Source organism: Pipistrellus kuhlii, unplaced genomic scaffold, assembly GCF_014108245.1.
Source record: "Pipistrellus kuhlii isolate mPipKuh1 unplaced genomic scaffold, mPipKuh1.p scaffold_m20_p_34, whole genome shotgun sequence".
Classification (NCBI taxonomy): domain Eukaryota; kingdom Metazoa; phylum Chordata; class Mammalia; order Chiroptera; family Vespertilionidae; genus Pipistrellus; species Pipistrellus kuhlii.
In genome coordinates this window covers 2,221,047-2,248,669 of record NW_023425534.1, presented here as the reverse complement: position 1 = coordinate 2,248,669, position 27,623 = coordinate 2,221,047, and the positions used below count along the sequence as shown (strand labels likewise).

Sequence of the window (27,623 nt, the reverse complement as noted above, 5' to 3'; positions counted from 1 at the left end):
TTTCTCAAATAGTCATGAATATTACAAGACAGGTCGGACCTGAACAAAGGAATTTCTCCAGATTTCTACAGACTACTCCCGGGAATTCCGCTGTGCACACCCCGCGGAGAGATGGGGACAACATGGGCGAGGAGAGGACAGCTGACATCTCGTCCTGGTAACTCGGGCCGCCAGTCCATGTGGCGAACATGCTGTGCACACGCTGGGCCAGTGAGATCTAAGGAAATGCACGTGTGTAAACCCAGCCCCTGAGTACAAGCCGCTTCAAGCGGCCCTCCACCAAACACAGCCCTCCACCAAACTCGGCCCTCCACCAAACTCGGCCCTCCACCAAACTCGGCCCTGCACCAAACTCGGCCCTCCACCAAACACGGCCCTCCACCAAACTCGGCCCTCCACCAAACTCGGCCCTGCACCAAACTCGGCCCTCCACCAAACTCGGCCCTCCACCAAACTCGGCCCTCCACCAAACACGGCCCTCCTCCAAACACGGTCCTCCTCCAAACACAGCACTCCTCCAAACTCAGCCGTCTGCTCCGCTGGAAGGACGTGGCCCTCGGAAGGACAGCACGGCCACACTTCACTGGAGGAGCAATAGAAGGGACTCGCTGAGCAAATGGCCCTGCCTTCACAGGCCCACCGAGCCAGTGGACAGCATGATGTGCGTGTCCTCCAGGCTCCAGAGCAGCTGAAGGACGAAGGAGTGCTTTGATGGGAATACTAACAATCTCCGCCTCCAATGGTCCAAGCCAGTTAAAAACTGAATGGGAGGGGGCGGGCGCATAAAGAAGGGAGGGGATTAGAAGCACAAATGGGCAGTTACAAACAGCCCTGGACGGGAAGTACAGCTGGGGAATACGGGAAGTACAGCTGGGGAACACAGTCAACAACGTTATAATAGCGGTGCCTGGTGTCAAGTGAGCACCACACTCACTGGGAGGGTCACTTCATAAGGAATATCAGTGTCTAATCACTATGGTGTGTGCCTGAAACTGGTATGATACTGAATATCAACTGTAACTGAAAACAATTTTTAAATAAAATAAAATTTTAAGTGTTTTTAATGACAGGTCCATTGACACAGAGTTAACAACTCCTGATCCGAGCCTTCTGCTGTCACTCCAAGATTCCCGTTTTTCCTAAAGCCAAAAAGGAACAGGAACAAAGGCTAATGTCCTCTCTACAGAACGCAGGCCAGCCGCCCAGCTCCGCCTCCGCGCCAGCTTCTCAGCACGGAGAGAGCGGGGACCCCGGAGGTACCGGCCTGTCTGTGAACTTGGCAGTGAGCAACATGGACCTAAACCAGCGGTTTCCAGGGAGCTCTGTGAACTGGAGTGCTGGGGCCAAACATGGAGCTTACTTTCCTTTTAGTCTTATCTCTATAAATGTTCTTTATTGGATATTTTATACTATATCTAAAAGGTAAAAGTAAAACATCTCGATTATTTTAACTCTGTAAGTAAAAATGTGAACTCAGTTGAAGAGCCATGCTCCAACGTTCCAAAAAACCTGAAATCCATTATCTAAATAAACTACCAACTACATTTCTAACACTGTCACCTCTAGCTTTATAAGATTCTAAAGGCCACTGATTTTAATTAAGCATAGCTGCTTTCTAATATAATTTCAAATCATAATTAAAATAAACTGCCAACTTGATATAAAATTTAAAAATACATATGTTTTGATACATTTATAAATAAACTGGAGCTAATATATGACAGTATGGAGTCAAATCCATGGTGCAAAAACATACTGAATTTTACAAAGACATATACTGAATTTTAAATAGTTCAAACCTAGTTGTGACCTACTGAATGGCTCCCAAAGTATACTATTTTGCTGGTAGAGTAATAATCTATGGTAAAGACTAATTTAAAACATATCTACTTTATCTGCCTTAAATGTTTGAAACAGCTAATAAATGACCACAGGAAACAATAGGCCTCTAAACTAGCTAATGTTAGTCAAAGCAAAAGTATTCTGTCTGAAAGAGAAAAATAATTTATGTAAATAATCAAAATATACATACCTTAAAAGAAATTTAAAGTCAGCTGAGATATGGTAACAAAGTTATGGGGTTCTATGGAGTATTTAACTCAGTAAACTAGGAAAAGTAAAGAAACTTTCATCCATATAACCACTTACAACTCAAAACGAAAGCATTCTAAATTGAGGAGCTGGACAAAATAATCTTCAAAAAATAATGGTGAACAGACACACTGTTTTCTTCTTATCTTAGTTAAATGTAACACCCTAACAGGGTAGCACACATCTATACATATAAAAGCCGAAGTGACTGGCAAACCAGCTGATAGCTATGATGATCACTGACCACCAGGGGGCAGGCGCTCAACACAGGTGCTGCCAAGCAACAGCAACTTTGCAGAGTGCCCTCTCACACTCGGGGACCCCTCGGGGGATGTCAGATGCCGGATTCAGTCTGATCCCTGCAGGCCAGGCCGAGGCACCCTGCTCACTTGGCAGACGCCGTTTGAGCCCCAGCACCGCTCCAAGTGTAACTGGCTGGGTAGGGACCGAAGGAGGTGGGTTCCAGGGCACATTCTGCCCGTCTTGCCCAGTTCCACCCCGCTGGCCACCTCTTAATTAATTTACTTTCAATATGCACGAACCTGTGCACCAGGCCTCTATATATATAACCAACTCTGCAAAACCAGTAACCCAGCCATTTGAATTAAAGAACTAGAACTCCCCAAGTTATGGACACACACTCAATTCTTACCACCACACTAAGCGGGTATCACCCTAAATTCCAATATTCAGATTCCGAACTAAGAACAAAGAGAAAGCAATCAAACCGTGGTAAGACTCCCAGATTAAGATTTACCAAAAAAGAAGAAACATCACCCAAGAAGATAAACTTTACTTCATTCTAATTCATCAAATGTCTTTCTATCTGGATGCCAAATACAAGGAGGGGCACAAGTAAGCTTACAGTTGTGAGTCGGAGAAACAGAGTTTATTCTTGTATGTTTTATTTATTGTATTATTTCCATTCAAACCCCTATAAACCTACTTTTGCCTCTGTATCCAGTCTACTAAACAGTCTTCCTTCTAATAAAGATTCCTATGGTTCCGGTAAGGTAGCTGGCCTCCATGCAAACTGTCTTCATCGCAGGACTAAGAGCTTTCTGCCAGCAGGAAGCCCACGCGTCCCAACTCTACAGACACTTCACATCGTCAAGACACCGCACGGCCTGTGGGCACTGAGCTGTCTCTTCACCAACTCGTGACAGCAGACGCACCGGTGTTCAGTGGAGATGCAGGCAGTTAACCACCAAATGCAAGACGCCAAAATGCAGGAAAACATATAGAGAACCCATGCTCTCTTAGTTAGTCAGTCAGCGTGCACAGTTGATATTGTTCAAAGCAAGCCAAGCCAAGCAAAGATCGTACAAGAAACATGTTGGTTTCTGTCAAATCCGAATTAAATAATCTTCTCATTTACCATTTCCTAGTTCAATATTTCCAGGCAAAGCTAATATAAAGTAATACTATGCAAAATGACCTAAGCAGTTTGCCCTTTAAGAAATGATACCCCTAGAAATAGAAAATTATCTACCTCATTAGTGTTCCAACGGTGCCTCTCTTTGGGTAAACTTGAACATTTCGGCAGACATTCAAGCAGCTTTTTCGGTAAAAAGATTTTTACATGACTACTATTGCTGTTCCCATGATCATCTACAAAGAAGAAGACAATACATTCAGAGAAAATAGAGAAAATCTCTGTGAAGTTCACTGGCAAGGTCAGAAGCAGCAGCCAGGTTAGTCAGCCCAAGAGCCAGTGCTCTGGGTGCGGTCCTCACTGGACCCTGAGCAGAGCTCCTGCTCCCTGGCCAGCAGTGGACAGGGCCACCCCAGCAGCTGCCCGTGACCAGGCGTCACTTTTAAAGGTTCTCGCCCAGGTTTCCATGAAGTCCACCCAAGCCGCACAATAATTTAACCTCAAACACAACCCCGGGATCCTCTATTAACCACTTGAAAAGGTTTACGTTTTTTTAGGAAAGAAGAATTCTAATAAAAGAGGACTATTTTATTCATAAATTAATACCACTTCATCCTCTAGAATATAAATGAGACTTATCCTTTCAAAAGCAAGTTATATATCTTATAAGGAATTTAAGGCTGCAGTTAGCTAGGTAGTACAGAAGCTGACCTTTCTAGCCTAAATGTAAAAATATAGCATTTTAATTAACTCAATTTACATATACATATCTACATCATTAATGTATTTCATCAAAATATAACTCTTCTAAATTAAGTGAAAGAGAAATCTATTACTTTCAGACTAATTGGTATGTCTCACTAGCTGATAATTGGTCTCCCTGGTACTTTCTAAAAGAGATCATATCCTTTATGTATCATTTCATTCATTTATTTATTTGCACATCATTTCCTATTTCATTCCTGTAACCAAGTCCCCTTTGCTTGGCTCAAAATTTCTTTCCAGTTTTGGCACATTTAGTTCCAAGTTTCTAAGTCCCCACTCCAGTTTTGTTTTGTTTTTTGTTAAACAGGAGCCCCAATATCCAAAGGACGCAGAGCATAACCAGGTACAAAGGTGCAATGATTAAATACTAAACATGGAATTTGCTCCAGAAAGCACGGTTGAAATAACAAAATGTAATAAAAACACTGAACTCCAAGTAAGAGTCCCAGTTCTGCTCCTTTCTGATTGTGTGATCTTGGGTAAGTTACTTAATACCTTCAGTTTTCCTAAATCAAGGAGAATCAGACTACCTCTGATTCTCCTCTGTGAACCCTACAGAACTGACTGTAATCCAGTGACTTAACCTATCTGCAATTAAACAGCCTTTTAGAGGCACAACGGTATTCGTCAATAATGTCAAAAGTGAAATACAGCAACTTATCTTTCTAGTCATTTACTATAATGTTGCTTACTTAGCATAGGTCTATTTTTTGAGCATGTCAAAACCATAAAAGAATAAAAGTATTTTCTACAGCCACAATAAAAATCCTCTCCAAGCATTTTTCATCTCATTTACACATTTCTCCTCAAGGAAAATATCTTAACAGGGAAATATTGGGTGTAGAAATAAAGTCTAAAGAAATTTACTACATCATATGGAAATATTTTGTAGAGAGGAACTTAGGAGAGCTTTAGCATACTCAATCTTTTTTGGTCCATGAACTACATAACCGATTGAATTATAATGCCCATCTCCCATTTCTATAAGCAGTGTAAAAACTTCAAAACTGACTGCTTTTAAGAATTCAAATTTTTAACTTAGGGGTGAAATTAAATTAAACGTTTTTAAATCTTGCTATGTAACCAAGAATGTTAAACTAAGAGAATGTTCCTAGAAAGTTCTGTGTTAATTGCACCCTACAAAACCCCTGTAATTTCATGTGCTGACGTGTGCTCCCTGCACCTCATGCCCAGAGGGGACCGGGGCCTCAGACTGTAGAGAGCAGAAACCATACCCCAGGAGCCTTCACCTCCCATCCCTCCTCTCCGCCCCTGAAGTGGTTTTATTCTTACTTTATAAAATGTCCCATGTTTATACAATTCTGAAAGTAGAGGAGGAATCCTAAAATCTATACTTAACTCAAATATCCCCACTTACAGGGTGCCTTTCTGAAAACAGTGCTATGCCAGGTGCTAATAAATGGCAGACCCTGAATTGTATGTATGTCTAGGCGTATCATACGCTGAGAAAACCACTTAAAAGGTGCTTTGAACAATAATAACAGAATATTAGGCCCCAGCTTCTGTTTCTATGTTTGTGATCACAGCCTGATGTCAAGTGTCTGACCTTTCAGCCTCTTTGAGGAACCAGCCGTCCCTGTGACACATTAAAGTGCATCTATGGCCAAAACCGGTTTGGCTCAGTGGATAGAGCGTCGGTCTGAGGACTGAAGGGTCCCAGGTTCGATTCCAGTCAAGGCATGTACATTGGTTGGGGGCACATCCCTGGTGGAGGGTGTGCAGGAGGCAGCTGATCTATGTTTCTCTCTCATTGATGTTTCTAACTATCCATCCCTCTCCCTTCCTCTCTGTAAAAAATCAATAAAATATGTTTTTTTAAAAATAAATAAAGCACATCTATGTACAGGTATGTCTGCACGCTTGGGAGGGTGAGGAAGGGAGAGAGTGAGAGTGCCCTCTTCTCAGCAACACCAGTAGCTGCTGTAGAAAAGCCTTGTCTCCTCTCTGATAGGGAATCAGGCAGAGGTGAGCCGGCGAGGGCTTCTAAGAGGAGAAGGAGGATGGCTGTGTAAGCACTGTCTCAATCAAGTTCCTAAATATAGTGCTGTGGGCTATGCGGCCAGGCTTCAGCAGGAGCAAAAGTATGCCAGGCCAATGAGCTCCCCTAATCATCTTTAACTGTGCTATTTCCAGAATTTTAGGTGCACACTGAATAGAAGTGGGATGTTTTTAAGAAACATAACAATGGGCAAATTTCCCCACTATGCATCATGAAGACGGCAATTTTAGTACTGGGGAGAAATAGGAACTCATTCATATAGGCAAAATGTTAAGACGCTTATTTTCAAATTTCTGTTTTCTAGTTAAAAGTGTCATAAAAAGTAACTTTGCTTTCCCACTGGAAAAGAACTCCCTTTTCATCTTTTTGGAATAACTTCACTGGCATGATAATTAGATAAATACAAGTGCCAGTTTTTAAATCCTGTCTTAGGACAAGATTGTAACAGCACCTGAGAGTAACCTGAAGTATCACTGGTTCCAAATGCAGCTCAGGACTTAATGTAAACAGTTAAACTGACCCCGCGGAATGGAAGTGCCAACCAGATCCAGTGAAGCACTTCATTATCGTTATCCAGCGCAATACTCAGGTCCGATATATGACTTCAGAAAGTTATTTCCTAACCTCCTCACAATAAAAATAACTAGTGAAGCTCCTGAAACTGACAGATGATTTGTGTGCCTGACAACTATAATTCTAGAGAATGAACCATCTTTTCCAGTCAATCTTCAAATATTTTCCGAATAATAATTTCAGAGACACAGTGTAATTTAACTAAAACTTTCTAAAAATATACAAAAATATGCAGTCACTTAATAAGGCAAGGAGTTCTTATTTTCATGTTTTATTGCTAAAAATTGAGATTCACGTTGCCAAATCCTTTATTTAAATCCAAAGAAATACGTGTGACCTTTCCTTGGGACACCCTGTTGACTTCTGCAAGGGAAATTATAACTATATCAACTCTAACCTGGAAATGATGCATCCATTTTATTTTTGTTCATAATTAATAAAAATTAAATAATGTTGGTTCTGTTATTTAATCAAGTTGATTACAGTTAATCTCTTAACTTCTAGACCAAACTGCTCAAAATAAGCTGATATAACAGTGTATCAAACTGCTAGATCTTACCAGGAACATATCTGATCAGCCTGGAGTGGTAAAATTCAAAGGAAGCTCTATAATTTTCTGTTTAGCTCTAATTATCATGTGCTTAGATTTAATTAGCAGGATGGGAACTGATTCAGGAAAACAGCCACATATTGTTCTATTCAAGTCAGCACAGTGCTCACAGCAGCAAATACTGCCACTACAAATGTCAGACTTGCAAATCATTATTCATCCAAAATACATATTAATTAAGCACCAAGTATGTGCCAGCATTGGTAGGATTTCTCTTTATTCCTTTCCAAAGAGATTCTCCAAAATGAATTAAACTCCATTGTAATTATCCAAAAGATATTTAAAGGTTAAAAAAAAAGTTTTTTAATGGAAAAACATAAGTAGTTTTGCTCTTTAACAACCCCTTTCCTCTTCTCACAGAGTGTGATTATCAAACCTGACCCCCCTATCCTTAGGTGGCCCAGATTCATGCTTTTTTCTGTCGATCTTATCATTAAATCTCTGGCCCAGGTTCAATAAATGTCTATCTGCATTTACATTCCATCTGAAATGTGTGTGCGGGGCAGCTCCAGTGGGGTTTGGAGCTTTGCATTCGACTATTTCATTTGAGTCTAGGAGCATCTTCTCCTGCTTCATCCCATGCAATGTCCATGGAGCTGCCCGTGACCAGTAAGCTTACTGCCTGCTACTGCTGAGAGTAGACATTTAGGACTCCATATCAGGCCTCCAGGAGGCGTTTACATGGCCTGCTCTCATTGAATCCTCCCAGGAACCCATCAGGGCATAATCACCCCATTCCACAGATGAAGAGCCAGAGCTTCAGATTAATTTGCCCAACATCCAACTAGTAAGTGGCTCAGCTGGGATTCAAACATGACCTGTGGCTTCTCCCTCAGGACTCCTACTTTGTGTCCCCTGGAATTTGACAGCAGTGACAGGATCACTGTTTCAATGTGACACTGCAGAGTGCTTTGAATTCCCCAAGTGGTTAACCCCTTTGCCCTTCCTAATCCTCACATAAGGTCACAAAGGGAGTATTATTTGCTACCCCCAGAAGGATTAAGTAACTCATCTAAGATCACACAACCAGTTAAAGGCAGAACTCAGGTCTTTAAGTCCTGATCACACTACAATGCCGGAAACACTCACGCTGCCAAGCCCACCCGTCCTGTAAGTCAAAAGCTTTTCAAATCCTACCTTCTAGAGGCGGCACGGTGTTGAGAACACAGTAGGTGCTAGTTCCGCAGAATACACTTTGGGAAACGCTCTAAGGAAACAGAAAATAAAATGTAAAACTAACCTGTGCAAGAGACATACACTGGCTCTTCTGTGGTCTTCCTGCCGAAGCGCACAGCGTGGACCTGACCATGAGGAAACATCAGAAACCCGGAAGGAGGGCCCGTCTCCAGAATGACCGGCCTGCACTCTTCCATGGAGAGTGGCAAGGCCATGGAAGCCCAAGACGGAGAGGACTGCTGTGTCTTAGGGACAGAGGAGATGGCCGAGTGCGGCCCAGAGCTTACCACCGGGCCAACCGGCATAACGGGCATGGCTTCCGAGTTATGGTGACAGAGAAAATGCTCTGGTTCGCAGGAAATACAAAAGCATTTGGGAGGGGAGGGGCAGGGCTGAAACATATTGGCAACTTATCCTCACATAGTTCAAGGGGAAATGAGTTCTGTGCACCACACCTACAATTATTCTGTAGACTTGAATGTTACAAAATTTAAAATCTGTGTGTAGGAAAAAAGACATATGCAGGGAATATGTATTACTTGTAAAAAAATGTTAAAGGAACCATTAAGTGCTATACACAGTAAATCTTTACTAAGAAGAGCCAATGCCATATTCATTTTGCAGTTCAGTCCATATTCAACGACAATGCTACCCATTTCCCAAGAGTAAACCCGACACCCGACACCCAACTCATTCAAGAGACTCTACTGAGTGCCCGCTAACAGAACGGCAGGTGCCGCAGGTCAGGAAGTTGGAGCACAGGTCTCTGCGCCCAGGCTGCTTCATGTGGGTAAAATGTTAAGTGTCCATACAAGAACCGGCACAATGGTAACTTTAAAAAAGGAAAGCCATCTCTGTGAGTCTTGCCAACCAATTATTTTCGGTCCTAATATCCCTTTCTTTTGGCTGCAGTATTAAATAAATGTTTAGATTGTTCATCATGCATTAAAACAACATATTTATATACCTAGAAAACCAAGGGCTATTTAGACTTTCAACAACCACTTCAACATTTTTCTCTACAATATAAATAGCTCAGTTCTCTCGCTTACTAGCTGTCATTTGGAATGTAATTACCTCTGTATTACCTCATCAAAAAAGGTAGCAAGACGTGGCTCAGTGGTTGACCATGAACCCATGAACCAGGAGGTTACTGTTTGATTCCTGGTCAAGGGCACAGGCCTGGGTTGCAGGCTTGATCCCCAGTAGGGGGCATATAGGAGGCAGCTGATCAATGATTAGCTCTCATCATTGATGTTTCTATCTCTCTCTTCCTCTCCCTCTCGGAAATCAATAAAAATCTTATATAATAAAATATGCTAAGTGCCTGGTCATCTGGTAGGCCATTCAACCAATCAAAGTGCAATATGCTAATGATATGCTAAGGCAGCTCAACTATTTGCTATGACATGCACTGACCACCAGGAGGCAGACGTTCTGGTTGGCTAGCTTGCTGCTGGGGTCTGGCTGATAGGGCGAGACTGAGCGAGAGGGGCGGAACATGCCCTGGAGCCCTCCCATAGTCCCTCCTCAGCTGGCCAACTCCCCATGGCCCTCCCTGGCCCTATTGTGCACTGGAGGGGTCCCTCGGCCTGGCCTGCACCCTCTCGCAATCCAGGACCCCTCGGGGGATGTCGGAGAGCCTGTTAAGGACCGATTCCACAAGCCAGGCCAAAGGCCCCCCGGTGCATGAATTCAGGCATCAGACCTCTATATACATATTTTTTAAGGTAGCAGGACACCGCTCTCTCTGAGGTCACAGGGTTGTTGGGAGAATTCAATAGGATAAAGCATCCAATAGTGCTTTCAATTCAAAAGTACCGCACCAACAAAAAATGTTACTAACGTCAGTAAGAGTGATCTCCAACAAGGTTTTCTAAGAACTAAAATTTTGTGCCAAAAAGAGTTGAAATCTGACTAACGTTGACTTGCACAAATTTTTCATTTTCCTCCTTATATTCATGGTCAAGTGCTTCCCCATAAGTAAGTCCTTCTCCACAATGTGACTCTTAGCTACCAGGATACTTCCTACGTACTTACTTTCTGTTTCCAGAAAGTTCTTGCTGCAGGACTTTTATCAGCCTTCTGTTTGACTTAATCAGTAGTGGTAACTGCTGACTGGCAAGCTGTGGCAGCGTCTTTAGTAGCCACCTGCTACTAAGCCAGCATCTGGGCCCCAGGACACTCCCTCTGAACTCGGAAACCTCAGAATCCAGTCCCTCTGGGAATCCAGCGCGCTCCTCCAGGACTGGCAGTGTGGACGCGGAGCGCATTAGGAAAAGCGTTCACAGCCCGTCAGCAGCGCTCCGACTCTGGAGCATGTGCCGAGCCGCCAGCAAAGCCTTCTCCCGCATTACCGCAACATCTCATCTCACTGTGGCTTCAGAATTGAAACGAAACTTCATGATGTTAAAACGAATGTCTTACATTCGGGGCTTAACATTTCCTGGCTTCCTATTAACAATAAAGACAGCATGAACTTACCACTTATCAAGACATTTCAAAAATGGCCTTAACAGCCAGGACCGGTTTGGCTCAGTGGATAGAGCGTCGGCCTGCAGGCTGAAAGGTCCCGGGTTCGATTCCAGGCAAGGGCATGTACCTTGGTTGCGGGCACATCCCCAGTGGGGGGTGTGCAAGAGGCAGCTGATCGATGATTCTCTCTCATCGATGTTTCTAACTCTCTATCCCTCTCTCTTCCTTTCTGTGAAAAATCAATAAAACATATTTTTTAAATGGCCTTAACATCAAAAGTTTTATAAATCACTTGTGTAGAACATACTAATAAATGGCTTCCCAAAAAAGGGCTTTTACACCTTACTTCAAAGTTTGATGATAGATAAATCAGTGGCAAAATACACCAAATGACAAATCAGAAGAATTAAACACCAAAAATAACATGTGACAGAAATATTGCGACCAACCAACCATGATCTGGCTACAGCACTGGTATAATCAAGTGTCTCTAATAGTCTAGTTTAACCAGGACAGACTCACTCCCACAAGTGAGAGTGATACAAATGCTGTTCTAGCCTCAAAATAACCAGCTTCTCAAGACAAGCACAAGGAACCCCACACCAGAAGTGACTGCCTTGTGTTAGCCAGGGGCCAAACTGAGTGAGGTCCTCTCACTGGACCCCCAGAGATGTGCTGATGACACTGAGCGGAAGTGGCCCCCGATATGAGGGTCTGGAGAACTGGAGCCCCGCACCCCTGGTCCACCACCCCAGCTGAGAAGCCCAGGCAAGCAGCTGACCTCTCTGCCCACAGGACAGCAGGGAGGGGAAGCACAAGCTCAGTGACAGGAAGATCTGGGTTCAAGTCCTCCGCTGCTCTTTGGCTGTCTCTGAATCCCAACTCAGATCCCTGGTCCTTCAGGAGCCTCCGCCCTCTGACTGGGTTAGGCCTGCTGGTGCTGCCTGCATAGCCTCTTTCCATTTGTTCCTCAGACATCGAAGAGTGTGAGGCGACAGCGCTGTGGAGGAAAGAAATGGGGCGGGTGCCGGGGAAGCACCAGGCAGGGGAGGCATGTTTCTGGCTGTGCAGCCCGGGTGGAGCATCAGAACCCCGGTTCTCTCTCACTGCCCGCCGCGCGGCTCTCGGCCGGGCTGCACAGCGGTCATTCAGAGACTGTTCACCCTGCGAGCTCGGCCCGTTAAGTCAGAACGTGTGGGGTGGGACCCAGGCATCAGGATTTGTTGCTGGGCAACCTAACTGTCCTGGTTTTCTCCAGAGTGAAAGGGGAGCTGGCCTTGAAAAGAGTGTCCACCTTCAATGCGCATGGCAGTCACCTGAGACCTCGCTACGAGGCGGTTCTGGTTCACAGGCCTGAGTGAGCCTGCGCTGGGCCTCTAACACCCAGGCTACGCCTTGAGTATCAGCTACTAGATGATCTAAAAAACCAGGCATTCGATCTAAAATGGACCCTTCCAGGCCTTTCTTTTGTCCCTGTAACTTTCTTTTATTTACTTATTTTGAGTTAATCCTCACCAAGGATATTTTTCCACTTATTTTTAGAGAGAATGGGAGGAAGGGAGGGAGGGAATCAATGTGAGAGAGACACATCAATTGGTTGCCCCAGATCAGGGCCAAGGCCGGAACCTGCAACCCAAGTTTAGAGCCATGACCTGGAATTGAACTTGACGCTCTGACCACTGAGCACACTGGCTATGGCACCCCTGTAACTTTCTAAATAAACTTCCTCTTGCAAAAAATATAAAAAAGACCCTTTCAGTTTTAGCATTCCGCAACCCCATAATTCCATGAAATGATTTCTATCTGATAGCACCAACTGTAATACAAAACTATGCCAGAATATCCGAGCAAGATCATTGAAGGAGTCTAGATGATGGTTGACTGCGATAATGTCCAGTGTCTAAGAAGTAACCAAGAGGGGAGAGTATTGATAGATCCCCTGCCTTCAAAAAGTGCACTATCCATTGGAATGAAGAGCCCGGCAGATGGCTCAATTGGTCGGAGTGTCTTCCGTGCACCAATAGGTTTCAGGTTCAATTCCCAGTTAGGGCACATGCCTAGTTGGTGGGTTCAATTCCCAGTCAGGGTGCATACAGGAGGCCACCGAGCAATGTTTATTTCTCTCTCTCTCCCCCTTCCTCTCTCTCTCTAAAAATTCAATTTATAAAAAAACATATCCTTGCTGAAACCGGGTTGGCTCAGTGGATAGAGCGTCAGCCTGCGGACTGAAGGGTCCCGGGTTCGTTTCCGGTCAAAGGCATGTACCTTGGTTAAGGGCACATCCCCAGTAGGGGGCGTGCAAGAGGAGTTGATCGATGACTCTCTCATCGATGTTTCTAACTCTCTCTCTCTCTCTCTCCCTTCCTCTCTGTTAAAAAATCAATAAAATATATATTTTTTTAAAAAACATATCCTGGGTGAGGATTTTTAAAATGGAATAAAGAAATAACGCATGACTTATTAAAGGCTGGTGCAGGGGCAAATGGCAGAGTGCAGAAACCAGGAGCCGCCTTGTGTGCCAAGCACAACTGTCTCCTTCATCTCTGTCCCCAGCCAGGACGGCACATGCAGCCACATTCACACAGGCTTTGGGTGTTGCAATAAATGAACAAAATGCTATGTAATAAGGAGTGATTGCAGGCTTGTGAGCAGAGAAGTAGCATGATGAAAACTGTGTTTACAGTTCTTTGAAATAAGGACTGAGAATGTTTAAGTCTCCATAGAGTCCCTTTAAAGCTAACTGAGGACCCACAGAGCTTATTAAATCAAAGGCAGAGAGAGGCTACACTGACTGCAATAAGCCACTTGTATTATATCAATTAGAAGTGAGGCATTGAAAACACTTTTTCATGTATTTTACCATGACGTAAACTGATTCTTAAAATTCACTGGTCGGTACATATTACCTGACACGTAAATAACCAAAATTAAGCAAAGTCTCAAATCCTTAGCCCCTTCACTAACCTCACCAGTTTGCCTGCCATTCCAGGCCTCATGCCTCCATCAGTAGGGAGGTAACTCAGAACAAACTGTATCACGGCTCAAACACCATAAATAATTACTTCGTGCTCACGTGAAGTCCCAATCAGGTATGCCTGACCAGCAGCGAGCTCTCCTCCGAGCAGAGGCTCTGGCACCGATGCTGCCCCCTTCCTGTGGCAGGAGCCCTCCTGGGCACCGGGTGCTTCCGCACCAGCCAGCAGGGAGGGCAGGGCACAGACAACTGTGCCAGAGGGGTTACGGGCCAGGCCTGGAAGTGCCCACTTCTCTGCTCTCCCTGCCCCACTGGCTAGGATTTGGCCACAAAGCCACACCTAACTGCAAGGGTGGCTGGGAAATGCAGTCTGGCTCCGTGCCCAGGAAGAGCAATGGAGTTCGTGATCAGCGGGCAGCCTCTGCCAGGGTGCCATTTGGAACGTGGGGGGGGGGGTGGTGGTAACTATAGAAGAGTCATTCCTCTCAGAAATGCCTTGTTAACCCACAACTCCACCTTTAGTAAGCCCTAACGCCACTCAGCATCTAAAACCAGCCTGGCAGTCTTTCTTCTCTGAGAACTAGTTTTCTGACATACTCAGAATGAGACTGTAACCAGGGCATCCTGAAGGGCTGCCTGGCTTTTCATTCTGGGATCTCCAGTGCTTAAGGGCTGGCTAATGAGAGAAGCTCACAGAGTTTTAACCTCCTGGATGAAGAGTCCCCAGAAGTGCACGGGGAGGAAGAGGGTGGCCCCTCTCCTGCCCTGCTGATGGGAGAGGCGCTGAAGGCCACGGTCCTCTGAGTCTCCCCCCCTCTCCTCCGGCCCTGAGAGGCCCCATCCTCTGGTCTCTGAACAACTGAGCAGTGAGACAAAACGCTCACAGGGTCCCAGACACCAACAGGAGGAGCACTCCCATTCGTGGTAGAGCAAGGGCTGCTGGACCAAAGGGCACGGGGTCCGGCACGGCCATGCCCAGAGACCCTCCCAGCACGGGGCCAAGGACCTCGGAGACGGGAAGGCCAGCCTGTTCTCCAAACACGGCTCCTTTATCCTTTCTGAGCCACGGGGGGGGGGGGGGGGGGGGAGCATATGCTACAGTACAAAAATATTTTCTACTCACATACTACCTCTTTTCAAGAATTTTAAAATACACCGTAAGTGCTACTATAATAACCTTCGCAGCCTTCCTATGGGATAGACAAAATTAAAGTGTGTACCCCAGTTAAAGGGGAAGCTGGTAGGTGAATGGCTTCACGCTGCAGAGGCGGCTAATAAGAAAGCGAAGAGTAACCTCATGGTATCTGGGGCACAGACCATTTTAGGCTCTCAAATTGAGTTCAACGCCTAGAATTGAGTTCAAAAGCAAACAAGTAGCTAAAAAAGGCCATAAAACTACTGAAGTTCTAAGAAGCTTACACAGAAATTAGTACTACAATAGTTCAAGCCTGATTTATGACCTGAGAAATCACAGTAATTGATTCACTATTACCAGATTCATGTAAAGCGTATTTAAAGTGATTTCAGAATGAAAAAATTATTCTTTCCAGATATGAATCACAGGATCACAGAACTTGCATAAATTTAATTTGGCTAGGAAGCCAGTATTCTCAATATTCTGAAAATAATCAAAGAGCACTTATTAAGTGTCCACATCTGTACAAATACAATCCAGTAGAGCATATTCAGAAAAAAGCTACACCGAATTTAAAATGACATTGTTTTAGGCAGCACTGCCATTCCTGGTACCAATGATAACAATTTTTTTAAGCCCTCAAAAATAGAGTACTGTAAAATATCAACACAATCAACCCAGCAAAGCAGGCATTCTATTTGATATTATGTACATATAACAAGCATTTTCAGAGAAAACCCTGCAGTGGTCCCATGGGGAGCAGAGCAGACATCATGCCTACCCAAGGAAAGGAGAAGCCAAGGTACGGCACAGACCCTTGCCAAGGGCACCGGCCGGGCAGCAGCAGATCGGGAGCGGGAGCGGGTGCGGAAGTGGAAGCAGGCCCCCGCACTGCCACTGTGCTGTCTGCGAACACAGGCCCTCGCCCTAGGAAGGCACTAATGCTTCCTCCAAGGAGCAATGCGAACCGCAGGCAAGCGGCTGGGACAGAGAAGGGCCTGCGCTGAGAGGACACGGAGGACCCTGCGGACCATCACAGTGCCCTAACGGGGCTGCAGCCAGGGTGTCACCGGTGGACAGGCTTCCCCTGCTTCTCCAACACGCCGTGGCCCACGCACTGCGGGCCGCCATCACCAGCCGCCACAGCCCAAACACCAGAGCTCACCGAAGCCCAGGGGAGTGGCACCAACACCCCTGCAGAGCAGGAAAAGGGCAGCCACACTCCGAATGGAACTTGGCCCCACGGACCCCACCTCATCCACGCGCAGCCAGAGCCAGTGAGGAAGCCAAGATGCACGCGGAGGCCAAGCGATCTTTACAAAGTCACCCCCAAACGTGCGCGTGCTTCCCCGGGAGAAGGGCTTCCCGATCGGAATCCCCAGCTTGCGTACTACTCAGCTCCTCACAGTCCCCATAATCAGGCTGTCATGCCCGGAGAGGATCAGAAGCCACACATAGGAGAAAGGATAGCAGGAAAGTAACAGGGAGAAGCAAAAGAGTGACAAGGAAAAGCAAGGGCAGATTTTATAAATAAATAAATAAACAAACGAACAAATAAATAAATAAAAACTTAAAGGACTTGAAAGGTGTCGCAGATTGGGGTCATTTATCCTAAAAGCAAACAGTCGAGTCAAAAGGCCCTGACAGCATCACAGCGCTAGTAAAGGCCAGTTCAACAACAGCGCGCCAGTGGCCACGGTAGCAGGCCTGCCGCCGAGCACGGGGAAGGATCCAGAGGGCCCTCGGCTGCAGGCCCCTTCCTCCTGGACGAGCCTCGGTGGGCCCACTCCCGTGATCCTCACCACACCTAAGGCAAGCAGCACCGACACTCCACTGGCCAGGAATCTGCTGGTCAGGAATTCAACCTTGGCAAGGCCAAGGGTTTACTTATGGCCATTATCACAGTCTGTTAACGCACCTCAGGACTGGCACCTGCCCCCACCCTTGTCAGAACAGAGGGGCGGGCAGGCTTGCGGAGAGGGTCACCACGCCCTCAGGGCTGTAGGTGAACATGACTCCCCTCTCTAAAAGCGCCCACTCTGCCCGCTGCGTCTTTCGGAAGAACCGTTCTAACGCTGCCAGACCCTCCCTGCTTGTAGGAAAACTTCATGGTGGGCCCGTGCCCCCAGCTCTTGTTTAAACACACCGCTCTGTAAGCTCCGTCCTGGGTGAGGGCGGCCCAGTGGCTGGCTTCTCACCACAGACGGGCATGGCCGGGCACTGACATCCCTGCTGGGATGAGGACGGGGTGGCGCCTCCTGTCCCGCTGTGGCAGCTCTGATGGAGCTCACGGCCATGATGGAGAGGCCCACACGGCAGGGGACTGAGGGTGACCTCTGGCCAACAGCCCCCCAGACAGAATCCTCCAAACCACCGTGCGTGTTTGGGGGGAGGAGCCTTTGAACATGAGCCCGGCCCGACCACCGCCTGATGCATCCTGCGGCCCCGGAGCCGGGACCTAGCCTGAACTCCTGGCCCAGGAGCATGATAAATTGTCTGTGCTAAGTCACTATGTTGGGCAATTTGTTACCGCAGCAGCAGATAACTAATACACCACAGCCGTCAGGTCCCAGGACTTCTTTCCTCAACTTGGACTTGATCAGTCATTTCACCACCATTTGTACCAGCACTCTGCATTGGCCACAAAATCCTTAAAAGAATTACCTATTCTGCTACCTCTCATTCTCTCACCTCACTACCTGACAGAATCATTACCTTTTTCTCAGTCTTCATTCTTTTCAGACTCTGCAGCATTACAACTGAGAGCCTCCTCAAACCTCTGCGCCTAGCACCCTGACTTTCTTTCTTGTTCTTTACTCTCTGGCCACTCCTTCTCAGTCCCCCCTGGTGGTCTCCCCTCCGGGGACACTTAAAGGGAGCATTCGCCACATTTCTGCCCTCAAGTCCCTTCCCTTTTCTCATCACCACCTCACTCCTACTGTGACTTCTCCCAATTTGTTGAACTGATTCATTCATTCTTTTAACCAACAGGCACTGTTCTGGGCAGAGGTACACCAATGAGCGAGACAGCCCATGTCCTAGTGCCATGACCCTAATGCACTCTACAGAGGCTGTGCGGGCTCTCTCCAGCTGCCCCTTCAGACCTGCTCACCAGCCTTCCCCACCCTGCCCTGTGCCAAGGAAGCTGACCTCCATGAACTCCACAGCCAGGGCTCCCTTGCTCTCTGAAAGCTCAATGAAGAAGACAACAGGTAATACGAATGACTTCGGCCCACAGTTCCAATGTCATATTGTATACCAGGGATGGGGAACGTCTGGCGTGGGTCATATAAGACCCTCGAAATCATCTGGTCTGGCCCTGACAAGGCATTAGGGGTAAGTTAATTAAACGTCTGGCCATATATATAAGGCTAATTTTTAAGCTGATAATTTTGTATGTTATGAATATCCAAATGGCCCCTGGCAGAAAAAAGGATCCCCACCCCTGCTGTATACACCATGTCATTTAATTACCCAATTCGAACCAACACCTTGGCATCCAGTCTCCCCAAACAACCCCTCCTGTATGCCCACCTCAGTCAGTGGCCTCACCTGAGTCCAGAAAGATTCAAAAGCTAGGAGTCACCTTCAGTTCTTCTCATCCCTCCAGATCCACAGTCTATCGGCCATGAAATAGTAGCTCTCCCTCACACACAGCTCAGCCACACCAACTCCCTTCTCCAGCCACTGCTACAGACATTCTTGCCAAGAGCTATTTTCCCAGCTCTAATTCTTCCTCTTTGCTCATTCATCCACTCAACCAACAAATATTATTAAGCCCATCCTAGGTGCCAGGCACTCAAGTCTCTGACCTCAAAAGATATAATCTAATTGTGGAAGAGAGAGAAGTGAACAAGCAATTCTAATACAAACTAAAGTATGCGACGAGCAGGGAAGCCAGGGAGCACCGCGGGGCACACAAGGGCACGCACTCCACACTGAAGGAGAGGCGAGATCAGGAGGCTTTCCAAACGAGGCTCACTTCAGAGGACAGCGGGCCAGCGAGCAAAGCAGCTGTGAGTGAGCGTGCGTGTGCTCTGGAGGCAGGTGCACTTCAAGTCTAGGCGATGGCCAAGTGCAAAGACCAAAGCCCAGGGGAGCACGGTGCTCGGGCACGATCAGACTCGGAAAGAGCTGCACACGCCGGGCCCGCGGAGAGAAAGAAGCACACAGGGGTTACTAGCACAGGAACCAGACTTTCACCCCATCAACCCCACTCCTGAGGAAGACCACACACACCTCTCCGAGAGCAAAGAACATAATCCAGACTCCCAGGCTGACTTTCCAAGCCCCTACACCTGACCCCTACCTTCCTTGCCAGGCTCATCCACACATGCACCAAATTCCAGCCACCCGGTGCCCTCCTGGCTATGCCTTTGCCTGTGCTTCCTCTGAGTGGATTTCTCCTCCAACTACCATGTTTGCCTGTCAGCGATGCCAGTCAAATTCCACCTCCTTCAAGACTTCCCATCCCTCCAGGCCTGACCCCAGCCTGCACTGACCAGCCTTAAACCAGTCCCATCCACATCTGCTCCCCGCAGATGGGAGGCTTCTTGAACTGAAGTGAATCTTAACCACAAAAACTAGGAAAATTTTTCAGAAAATATTCAATTTACCAATATCGCATTACTAAGAAACCAACCACAGGAGGTCATGAAAAATAATTATTTTAAGTTATACTAATACAATCCATCAACAGCCTCGATTTCTGTATGTTTTCTGTCTAAATAAAAACAGCTGACACTGCCTCCTAAGGTTAAAAAGCAGTAAGCAAATAAGCTCAGGAAGGTTGAGTTACCCTGCTCAAAGTCACAAGGCCCTTAAGGGGCAGAATAAGACCAGAGTCAAGTCTTCAGATACTCTTTCTCAAAAACTATAAGCAGCCCGGATAGCATCAGAGTATCTCTCACATCTCACTAGCCAGTCCACCCAATTACCTACAACTTCTTTCCCTCATTTTCTCTCAATTAATTCCCTTTTCCTTCATAGCTTAACTCAAGAATCTCCCCCAGCCTCTCAGATTAGTCAAATCCTTTTATGACACATGAACTTGCCTTCCTAGCTTTTCTCTCCTCACAGGGCACCTTGATGAATGTCAGTTTCCCCGCGAGGGCAGGGACCATGCCTGTCCTTCGCTGTCTGCCACTTCGGTATTGTTTGCTGAGTAAATGAACTGACTGGAGAGGATAACAGTAACGGATATGTACATGGCCCCACAGGAGTACAAGATCCTAAAATATCTCTGACACCACCAATCAGAATAATAATATAAATGTTAATGTCAGTTTTATTGTAGCATATTCTAAGTCTTTGATAATTATATATTCATATGTGGAATCTATTAGTTCTCTATTAATCAGAACAAGCGTTAACAAGAACACCACATTTTTTTCTAAACATTCAAGACATCAGCAAACTTTCACATCAAAAGAACACAGACCTGCAGACTGTGTAAATTAGCTATTTGCTCTCTTGGAACCTGAAAGTCCATTTCCAGCCTACCAGAGAATTACAATGTCTCACCAAGGCAGCCCACTACAGTAATAAATTAGAACAAAAAAACGATAAGGCAAGCCACTTGGGTGCTTGAGTGAAGCAAGAGTAGATCCATAAAAAGGCTTTAGACTCCCCAAACTGCTCCGCAGACCTAACAAAATCCCTACCAAATCCAAAACTGCCTCTTTTTAAGAAATTGACAAGTTGATCCTAATATTCATGTGGAAATTCAAGGGACCTAGAATAGACAAAATAATCATTAAAAGAAAAAAAAATAAGAGTCGGAGGACAGATACCTCCTTATTTCAAAACTTACTACAAAACTACAGTAATCAAGACAGCGTGGTACTGGCATAAGAACAGAAGTATAGATCAATAGATCTGAAGCGAGACTCCACACTTTATGGTCAAGTGATTTTTGACAAGGGAGCCAGGATACTTCCATGGTCTTTTCAACAAATGGTGCTGGGACAACTGGCTATCCACAGGCAGAAGAATGATGCTGGAAGTCTACCCACCTCGCAACATACACAAAAATCAACTCAAAAAGAATCAGAGACTTACATATAAGAGCTAAAACTGTAAAACTTACCAAAAAACCTAAGTGTCAATCTTTATGATCTTAGATTAGGCAATGGTTTCTTAATGATGACAGCATAAGCAACAAGATAAAGTGAACTTGATTGTGCTTCAAAAGACACTATCAAGAAAGTGAAAAGACGGCCCGTAGAATGGGAGAACATATTTGCACATCATATATCTGATAAGGGATTGAGACCCAGAATGAATAAAGAACACCTACAACTTACAACCAAAGACCAAACAACTCAATTCAAAAATGGGCAGAAGACATTTCTCCAGAGCAGGCAAGACATACAAATGGCCTATAATCACATGAAAGACATTCAACATTAGACATTAGGGAAATGCAAATCAAAACCACATAACAGAGCACTTCACATCCACGGGAACAGCTTTAATCAAAAAGACAGATAGTAACAAGTGGCAGCAAGGATGTGAAGAAATGAGAATCTTCAGACGTGGCTGGCAGGAATGTAATATGATGCAGCCACTTTGCAAAACAGTCTGGCAGTTCCTCCACGAAAGAGAGTTACCACATGACCCAACAATTCCAATGCTAGCTATGCACCCAAGAAAACTGAAGACATATGTCCCCGACACAGAAACATGCACACGATGTTCACAGCAGCATTCTTCATAATGGCCAGAAAGTGGAAATAACTCAAACGGTCACCAACTGAAGAACGGATAAGTAAAACGTGGCATATTTATCGAGGACTAGAGGCCCAGCGCACGATTAAACCGTGCACGTGTAGGGTCCCTAGGCCTAAGCTGCCATCGGGGCCATGGCCGCTGCCCACACGCTCTGCAGACGCTGCTGGCAGCCGCAGCCCGAGACGCTCCAGAAGTGGCGGCTGCCACAGGCCCCATCGGTGCACCTCCTGGTGAGTCCAGCAGTTGGTCGTGACGCTGTGACAGGCTTTTCTGACAGTTTGTTCCTCTATAAAAGGAACCAAGCTCTGATAGGTGCTACAACATGGATGAACCTTGAAAACATTATACCAAAAGAGGCCAATCACAAAAGATACCTTACACATTGTAAGGTATCATTTATATAAAATGTCCAGAGCAGGCAAACGCAGGAGAAGAGGAGATTATTACTGCTTGCCTAGAGGTGGGGGAGGGGAGGAAGGGGAGTGCCTTCTAACAGACACAGGTTTCTTTGTGGAGTGAAGATGCTCCGGAAAGAGAGGTGCGGAGAGCTGTACAACTGTATTAGCATATTAAATACCACTGAATTATGTATTTCAAGAGAATGAATTCTATGGTATATGAATTACATCTCAATAAAGTTATTATGAAAGCAATCAAATCCCTGTAAGCACTGAAAGCTATTCTGATGGCTGTGTTTTTTTAAAACATTATAGACTTTCCTCTTTGGTAAGTAGAACATACTAAGTGTTGCTTTTCTGAATATACTCAAGGTCATCACTAGGAGACACTAACTGCTAAACTGCTGCGTAGCATTCAGACTATTCACGGCATACGGGCTATTAGCCTTACATCCTTCGCATCTCCCACCCGTCTACCGCGATCTGATTCCCTCCGCTGCCAGGAGAAATCCAGAAACACCAGAGAGCAGAGGAGGAAGGCTATGCCAGGGGGAAGCCAAGCAAACGTGCACACAGGTGGCCCCTCCGCTGGTACAGAGGCGGTATGGGTCTTCACCCCCATAGCCCCTCTTCCAAGGCAGCGTCCCCCTCTCTTTGGACAGCTGGCCCCAGCCGTTCAGACTGAGTGTCCACAACCAGGGAAAAGCAAGGACCCACCCAAGTGTCCAAACTGGACTGACATCCCCAACGGACATCCCCCAAAGGAGACTGGACTGCTTCAACCTGAGGACCCGCACAGGGCAGCGCCTGCAAAGACCACCTCCTGCCAGTGTGCCCGCCTGCTTCACCACCGCTCAGAGCACAAGCCTGGGCACTGGCCGCGCCCACTGCCGATTCACCCCACCCAGGCCTCTGGCTGGCCGTGCCTGGCCCCATGTGTGCAGCTACAGGGGACATGTTCTCCGCAGAAAGTTTAGCCACTACAACTGAACACAAATCCCCTGGGGAGTTAATGTTCTTCCTTTTATGCTGTTTGACGGAAACAGGTGGAGGTACCCGCAACCCTTGCTGCAGTCGCTTCTCTCACAATCTCCTTTCACCCTCCCCTTGGAAATGGTCAGCAGTCCAATGGATCCTCAGCACTCCTCCTTAGAGCTGACTGCATAAATGGACCTCAGAGCCTGCTTACCACTGTGTATGCGTGTACATGTGAGAATCAGAGACAGAGGCGGAGGGGAAAGGGGAGAGAAGAGATGGGGGGAGGGGGCGGATTTTAACCCTATTTAAGGCACAAGCCCCATTGGGGTACTGAAATACTGCCATATATGTGCTGTTAGGAACTCATTGCTACTTTGCTCCTTACATTTTTAATCCACCTGGAGTCTTTTGTTTAATTGTGGTAAAACACTCATAATGTAAAATTTACCCTTTCACCCTTTTGTAGTCTCCAGTTTAGTGGCCTTACGTACATTCACCTTGTTGTTACCATCACCACTAACCACTGTTTATTTTTAAAAGCATTCTGAAACTCATGACTTCCATTCTTATTAAACAAATGACTCTGTGTTTGCTTTTTCACCCCATGACAAGGGCAGAGAGCCCCATCAGAGCTGGGCCGAGAGGAAGGCAGGCTGCTGAAGGCAGCGGACAGCGCCCGCAGCAACTTGGAGTGGCACCAGAGCAGCTAAATCCATCCTCCCTTCCTCCCGACGTGGCCACAGAGGCTGGAGACTAAAAATACCTGGAGAGGACAGATAACAGCTGTCAAGGATACTCAGCCCCGTGAGAAAGGTTGCCACTATCACCAGATTTGCATCAGAAGACACCCATCCAGGCAGCCCGGGTCAGATGCACAATAATCAGATTCAGCGGGGAAAGACTGATGCTGCTCGCCTCCCAGGACGTCTGGAATAAATCTCTGGGCCCTGAATTTGGCCAAGTAATCTAGGATCAATTTCTGGAGGACCCCTCAAAGAAAGACAAGTACTTCAAAAAACCGAGTGCCCACTCGCCGCCTCTGCTTGTCATCCTTTCCTTTCAAAGCACAACAGCCTCTATCAATAAAATTAAACGAGGAAGAGACCTCCATCAGAAGCTTTGTCAAAGCAAATAATTCAGCCAGCACCTTTCATAACGGCAGAGACGGAGAGCATCAAGCAGAGAATCTTGGCAAGAACACAAAAAACATTAACGTGCCCCTCAGTAGCTTTAAATATGAGCAAAACTTTCAAAAAATAAATGATACCCAAGCCCTCTCCAAATGCCAGGCCTGCAGCAGCCCCGGAAGCACGCCGCCCCAGTGAAGACGCTACGTGATCAATGACTGTGGGGCCACCGAACTCCCCACGGAACGCCCCACCCCCACACGGCTCCTAATAGGAAGCCATTTACTGAATTACTGGCAATCAATACATTTTAATAACAGTTGTATTAATCAACTCCAGAAGAAAAAACAACTAAACAAGCATAAATAATCCAACCTTAAACATAAAAAGTCTGGGGTTAACAGACACTTTTCCATCTGTAAGCATGTCATTTAAGTCTATTTTTCCAAAACTATGAACACGCATCCTAACAGAATAAAGAGCTTAAATGTGTCATAGGGAATAACAGCAGAATGAACATGTTTGTGCTGTACGTCTTTTCAACAACTTAACCATTTTTCACACTTTTAAAGCAAATACTCACAAAGTGTCAGACAGACCTAAAAAGTCAGGCCCTCTATCTGCGTACACCAGGAAGGAGGCACTCCGTGACGGTGGTTCACATCCCTCCCACAAATCCCTGCCCCTTCCACTGCCTCTAAAAATCATGGAAAAAATACCCTGTGAGGATTAAAAATCATTATAAATAATATTTACCATTAGAATCTTTCCTAAAGATTGTATTTAAATTTTAAAACAATTCCGTTCTTAGAGAAAATGAGTGTCATTTACATCACCTTCACATGCTTATTCATGGCCCCTCGCTCTGACCGGCTCCCTCAGAGCACCTGCTTCAAGGAGAATGCTGAAGAGCAGACCACACATGGCTGTTCCCACCTGACAACTCGGTTCCAGCTGAAGGAGCACGGAGCCCTGGACTCATTAGGGTGGGAGGAGCCGGATCGCTGCTGTTGTCATGGGCCTTACAGTCCCCTCAGGAGGACCGCTGGGAATCAGTCAAAATGGTTGCAGTTTGAATCACCTGCTCTCACCGTAAACTGTAACTGAGCTGCAGTGATTTCTAAACAGAACACATTCTAAGTTGAAACATCTAAATGTTTCTTGGCAATTAATGTCTAGAAAGTCAACAAGCCCCCAGGAAAGCGGAGAAAATGAACTTTTGTGCAGCTCACCATTCATCAACTACGGGAGGCTGGGCCTCCGACGCGCTGGGCCTGCAGAGGAAAACTCCAAAGCAGACTGCTTCCAGAACTGCTGGCACGCAGCGCTGCATTACAAGCAGTGACCTCCCTGGAGGAGAAACTGGAGTCCACGGCTCCGCGAATGCACAGCCTCGGGGAGATGAAACCTAACTCCAACGCTAGGGCCACTCTGCTACTTACAGAGCAACAACCGCAGCACAGGCAAAATGTGTGCGCCCAGCAGCGCCATCTAAAATACCTCAGAGCATGGCCGGTACCCAGGGGGCTCCAGCACCCTCACACACCAGGACTGCGGTTCAGTGGCTGGTCAGGCCACACACAAGAATCAACACAAGAATGCATAAATGGGTGGAACAAATTGATGTGTCTCTCCTCTCCTTTTCTCTTTTTCTCTCTCTCCCCCCTCCCCCAACCTTCCCTACCTTTCACACTCTCTAAAAATCAATGGGAAAAATGTTCTCAGGTGAGAATTAACCAAAAAAAAAATTGAAATGAAATAAGTATTTCAAAAGTGACAAAATATCCCTCCAAAAATCCAAATGCATCCTAAAAGTATTTCGAGTAGAACCTAATTTAATCTCCAGGCCCAAGCTCTCTGAAATAAGGCAGAATGCTCTGATTAGGTCAACTTACAAGAGAAACATTCCTTTATAACAAAGGAGTGACAGCCCAGCTCTCTGAACTTCACGGAAATACAAAACGTGGTGTCAGTATGGCCACAACACAGCTCACCCCACAAAGTCATGGGATAATTAAGCTGACTGCTTTAGGTTTCAATCTGTTTCGCCAGGAACCCTGTCCAAACTACACTGATACGAATCAGCATGAGCAACTCGACTTCTATCGAAACAGCCCAGCATCTTATCTTTTGTCTCACCTTTGATCGCTGATTTACAGGCTGACTGATGGTAAACTGATTTGTGCGCGTGCCAGAGGCAGCTCAAGAATACAAAAGAAGAAAAGAGACTTAGAAAAATCAAATTCATGAATGGAAATGCTGACGTCATAGTCCAGCTCCCAGCAGAGCTTCGGACAGTCCGTGAAGAATTGTATCCTTGGGGATGTGAAATTACCCGTCATTTAATAAAAGACATAAAACAGAAAGCCCTTGCTCAGCCCAAGGGAAGGGGGGGGGCGGGGGGGGGGGAGAGAGAGAGAGAGAAAAGCTCTACTAACAACCTTTCCCCTAAACCAAACATGAAAAATGTACTAGAATATGCTACAAACAAGCTTAACTTCTAAACCATGGAACTATTTCATATGTTTGTTAAAAATGCTTTTTTAAAGGTATATTAGTTGCTGCTAAATCAACAGAATGTAACCCCATCCTCACCTTTAATCCTTCGCCTTCCATGTGCTCTCTCGTTCAGAAAACAGCACACAACATACCCAGTTTGATTTCTTCATTGAAAACTGCCTGGCATTGCCAAGCCACCCCTAACGTTAAAGAATTCTGAATAAAATGGGATGAAGCTCATGACTTCAGGCAAGCTGCTGGAATCTTTATGTGAATGGGAGAAATGCTTTCATCTAATGATGTAGTATAAACTAATAAAAAAGATTATAAAAATCTGATTTACTTAGAACTATTAAAAGCAGCTAGTGGTATAGGTTATTCACATTTTTCATCTCTCAGCAGAACTAAAAATACAACCAGTAATAAACACTTCTGTAAAGTTTAGACACTAAAATCCTTTTATTCGGGACATTTAAATAACTGATTCCTAGATTCCTAATGTTTCCCAGGAAACTGAAGATTATAAGTGACCTCAGGTCCTTGGTAACTTCTCCAAAGCACCAAACCACAAGGACATTATCCCTCCTTTACCATTCCCCCAAAATGAATTTTTTAAAACTTTAAGCAGTAAGTAATTTTGCCAAGGAAGATTTTAAAAAGGAAATCTTATTCAGTAAAATGCAAACAGACCAGTT

The 27,623-nt window shown here is 45.8% G+C and overlaps 1 protein-coding gene across 3 annotated transcripts in view; it reads right to left on the bottom strand.

Moving 5' to 3' along the window:
* The window catches only part of CAMTA1 (calmodulin binding transcription activator 1), a 551,076-nt gene that overhangs the window by 515,243 nt on the left and 8,210 nt on the right, over positions 1-27,623 (bottom strand). For 2 of the 3 annotated variants that reach the window (XM_036460843.2, XM_036460846.2), the window contains exons 2-3: positions 8,572-8,641; positions 3,584-3,702 (exon numbers count right to left, since the gene is read on the bottom strand). In XM_036460843.2, coding sequence (XP_036316736.1) covers positions 3,584-3,702; positions 8,572-8,641 — 189 coding nt within the window. The remainder of the gene's footprint in view (positions 1-3,583; positions 3,703-8,571; positions 8,642-27,623) is intronic. The other variant, XM_045570571.1, reaches the window with a different exon arrangement.